The sequence below is a fragment of the Morone saxatilis genome, unplaced genomic scaffold (assembly GCF_004916995.1).
Source record: "Morone saxatilis isolate NCDOM2014 unplaced genomic scaffold, NCSU_SB_2.0 Contig5, whole genome shotgun sequence".
Classification (NCBI taxonomy): Eukaryota; Metazoa; Chordata; class Actinopteri; family Moronidae; genus Morone; species Morone saxatilis.
The window spans coordinates 23,560,835-23,565,509 of NW_023340095.1; the positions used below are offsets into that span (position 1 = coordinate 23,560,835).

The following is a 4,675-nucleotide window of genomic DNA, read 5'->3' on the forward strand; positions in this document are numbered from 1 at the left end:
CGTAGTGGCATCTAATTTGTGTACACCCTCATATTCCAAGCGCTGTAGTCAATTTTTGGCATGAAATATGCCTATCCAAGTGGCCAGTGTTGTTTTCGTCTGCAGTTCAATATTGCGGCATCCCATAGAACGAGGACCCGCTCCATCTGCTAGATAAAAAAAACTGTTCAATTCTTCGTAAACAAAAACACCAACAATTCCTTATATCAGGTGATCCATCACAACTCAAATGAAGCATACCTATCGAATATCATATTCCACTTTCTCCCAATTCAACTAAACCAAGACTAATGAACACGTAGGTAGGGCATGAAGGAAGGAGGGGTGAGGTATGAAGATAGGGTCGACTGGAACTGAGCTGACGCGGATGTACTTGCGTAACGGCGTTGAGAGGTCCTTCGAGAGGAAGGGCCTGCGGGAGAAATCAGTGTTGTGGAGCGACTCGGCCTGGATAGCCTGAGGAGCGAGCTTGGAATGGGGTTTCCCCCCTTTCTTTGGTCTGTGTCAGCCAGCGGCGAGAATAGTCATGGGAGGGAATTGTGTTTCGGAGCTTGAAACTCAGAGTGGGGGAGCCATCCCTGTCATTGCTTTACAGTCGTTCAGAGGCCCCAGTGGGTCCTGGTACTCTGAAGCAAAGCAGCCCGGAGCAACTGGGAGAAAAAGAACGGGTGTTAAATACTGAGCGTCAAAAGAGGGAGTGATCCACGTAAAATGTCTAAGTACTCTTTGGTGCCCCTCTCCTACACACTGGTCATTTAAGTATTCAAAAAAGAAAATGTGATGTCAAGTAATACTTTCTGGCTGGTTGTGAGCTGTTACTGAATTCCTCTCATTTCCAGCCAGAGTAAGTGCCTGTAGTGGAGCTGCAGCAGTTCTACTGTACATCCCACTCAAAGCATTGTGTAATCACTCTGCTCCTATATGCAGCTTTTCTCTGTTCACGCTGAGAGAACGTCCCATTTGCTCCATTGCGAATGTTATAAGGAGTTCGGTCTAGACCTGCTCTATTGAAAAGTGTCCTGGTAACCTTCTGGTTTATGAATTGGGCGCTATACAAATATTTAATTTAATTGAATTGAATTGCGAATGTGGTGAATGCTACCCTTCAGTTGCATTTTAAGTTACTAGAAAGACATGGAGGGGGTAATATTGATCTAAGGAATATTAATGGATTTTTTTTCACAGAAGCCATCATGACATGAAATAGTAGGGTAAACACAGTTGTTACCAATGATACTAAATAAGGTTCTGTTCCATTCAGGTCAAATAGCCTTTGGGAGAACTGTAAATTATTCACAAACTTGTAAAGATTAATATGAAAAAAACATTTCTCTTTTAATTTGGGTACATTCATGAATACAAAAAAATAAACTAATGTAGTTATTCAGTCAAAACTAAATAAAAATGTATCTTATTATATATTCATATTTTCCACTGTAATCAAAATTCGTAGAGCGTCAGTAGGACAATCCACAGTAATCTAAAGTGTAAAAGTTTCCACGCGAACAAGTCATTTGAGTCTCAGTACATTTCTTTCCACCCTGCAAAAAGGTTGAATAGATTCATTTCGAAGGCATATCAACCTGTTTTAAGAAGCTTTTGAATCAACTGATGAATCTCATATAAAACAGCATATTTTATGTGACTTTTACTGCATTATGACTTTGTACATACACAATAATACAATATTAGTGTGCAACCTTCATTCTTTTTTCCACTGATTCTTTCCTTTTGCAAGAAAAAGCGTCTGGTAATAACACTGAGACGAGTCTGGTTCATTAAAATCACTGAAATTAGTTCTCGGCTTTCCTGCAGAACCGCAGCAGGGTTAGAGCCTTGCTGTCTCTCTTTACTGGCAATCATCATCATTTCCTGTGGCACACAGTTTCCATGACAGTTGAGGGAAACACCAATATAAAGGTAAGTTCTACTGTTTTTTGCTGTATTTTAATGAAATTTGCTCAGTGTGAAGGTGTGTGCTCACCAGTGTTTTGTAAACTGTAAGTGTTTGTGGCTTTCTGTGTAGCTGTGAGAGACACTGTAGGATGCTCCTGACTCACTGTATGATGGAATGGATTGTGCTGGCAGTCCTCAGCCTCTGCCTGCCTGTGTGGAGTGGTGAGTATAAACACACTTATGCTGATGTGATGATAGGGATGTCCAGTACATGGATTAGTCACACTTTTTGCACAGTCCAGTGTTAATGCTCAACTGGGTAACAAACTGGGTGTTCAACAAACTGGTATTTGACAGTTTTGCTGGACCTCTTTACACTCTCTCTTTAGACCAGATACTAAAATGCTGACCTGGCCTAAGGTGACTCAATTTTTCTAATCTTGAGCCAAAAGCCTGATTAACACGGAATGGTTTTAATTTCTAATACGATTTCACAAATAATATGTGGCGAGTAGATACATTTGTAGGAAAATACATTATGTGACAGTACTGTACAAACACTATTGTCATACTGATGTGTTCTGTGGTGGTGGAGCAGACCTATAAAGGTAGAAATCTTGAACTGTTTTTAGGTGTAAAACACATTGGAATGTGTTGTCTATTAGAAACCACCTCCTTTATTTTGGCACTGAACAAAATACCATTAGAAGAAGAAGATGGACTGGAATAGCAATGGACATAGATTATAAACTACACTCATGCAGTACATTGTTAAAAGTGTAGTACAACATTTTTCAAAATATGCTTTCGTTCTTACTTACTTACTAAAGTTAGATGAGAAGATGGATAGATAAAAGCTAATAAGCATATTTTCCAAAATATATTACCCCTAAAGCTTTTCCATCCTGAGTGCTTACAGATAGAGACTATGATAAAAATGCTTATGAAACTTTTCTATCTAACTGCTTTTCACCAAAGCATTGCTGCGGAATCAATTGGAGTTTTCATTATGGAATTTTTGTTATTCATGTTCCTGTGGTGGTATTGGTAAAACTGTCCTACTGAAAATGCTGCAGTTCAGTTCTTCTGGCTAAGGGTTTTCAGAGACTAGTGTTTAATGCTATATTAACATTTTTTTCAGTAACAAGAAGTTAAAGAAATTACAATTTGAAATTCAGTAATTACGAGTATATTATGGAAAAAATTCAAATTTTTTGAGGTGTTGGCTTGTTGGCTGTGGATGGGAGGGTCAATATCAGTGTTTTTTTTCTGTGAGTTCTGTGGAGAGCCTAGATGGAAGGTGTTTGTTTAGCTTCTTAGCTAGCCAGCCACTTGTTAGCTTACATTGAGGAATGAACATGAACCCCACAGCTTGATTTCTGCAGAGCTGCTTCTTGCAGTCAGACCACAATGTTTCATTTTTTTATGTCGACATGCATTAAACGCAGAGGAAGTGTGGGTGTGGAGAGTTTCAGGATTTTGTAAGTCACCTTTGACAGAGCTGAGTAATGTAGCAAGTAATTAAATAAATTACCTCTAATGTTTAGCAATTAGTAGAGGAATTTACTAACATTTTCATGACGTAATAATTTTCAACTGTCAAAAACACTTATCAGTCAGTGTAAATTTTCCATTGCTCACCGCTGCCTGCAAACTTCAAAGATGGCGGTAAAAAGTTTGTAGCATGCTCCTTCGCAGACAGCAGTAAGTTTTTCCCTTAAAGAATCAGTGTGTAACATTTAGGAGGATCTATTGGCAGAAATGGAATAAAATATATAGTATAAACACCTGAAAATAAGACTTGAACTATGAAATCTGCCATAATGAACTGCAATGTTTCTACTAAGTCCAGAACAGACAAACCAAACACTGGCTCTACATCGGGGCGTTCGTGTTTTTTGCGCAATTTATGGCCACCGTAGTTCCTCCTACATGCTTTGGAAGGCGAGCGTTATTTAGTTGGTTGCAACCTGCTGTTGCAACATGCTGTCTGTTCTATTATAAACAATGAATCTGCAGAGGTCTTGTCTGTTATGACTTTGCCCTTTGCAATCGGTACATAATCATGAGGTAAAGACTGGCAGGACACAAAAATACAACACACTCTGCACTCCAATTCTTACTACTATTAATACTATTTTCCCCCAACCTTCCCCTTTTTTTCTGCCAGCTGTGAAGGTGATCCAGCCCTATAGAGTGGTGACCACCAATGGTACAGCACAAGTCAAATGCTTCATCAAACCCCAACCCTCCAACCACCAGAACCAGCTCTCTGAAGATCAAAGCATGCCATACCCCTACCCTGGCCCTGAGGAGCTCCGTGTGACTCTGCTGAAAGGCCTTCATGGCACCCAGAAAGTCTGCTCATCTGTCCTCATCCTCAAAGAGCAGAGGGAGATAAAAGAGGAGATAGAGGGAGAGGTACGTTTGTGGATGGATATTAACTTATTTGCATATTCCATTAGAGAGATTTTGGATTTGTGTTCATGAAGTGGGCAGGGTTGCACCAATCAGCATTTCAACCACACACACACACACAGTCCTGATAAAACAGATTAACTGAGTTTTTGAGTGTTAACTGCTAATAAATAATACATGTTGATGTTTTCCCCTGAACTGTGAATAACTATACCAAATGCAGTTAGTCAGTTTGGCCTGAAGGTGGTGCTAAAGTTCACACTGTCCAACAGGAGAAGGGAGAATAGATGTGCTCAGTATCTGGCCATTGGATTGTGGTATTTATGAGCAAAATGTAATTTAAAGCAGAAAAAAATGCCTT

The 4,675-nt window shown here is 39.6% G+C and overlaps 1 protein-coding gene across 1 annotated transcript in view; it reads left to right on the forward strand.

Moving 5' to 3' along the window:
- The first annotated feature begins 331 nt into the window (after nt 1-331).
- Nucleotides 332-4,675, forward strand: part of cd28 (CD28 molecule) — a 5,492-nt gene continuing 1,148 nt past the window's right edge. The window contains exons 1-4 of the mRNA XM_035675929.1: nt 332-427; nt 509-621; nt 2,027-2,118; nt 4,067-4,317. Of these exons, the coding sequence (XP_035531822.1) occupies nt 332-427; nt 509-621; nt 2,027-2,118; nt 4,067-4,317 (552 nt within the window). The remainder of the gene's footprint in view (nt 428-508; nt 622-2,026; nt 2,119-4,066; nt 4,318-4,675) is intronic.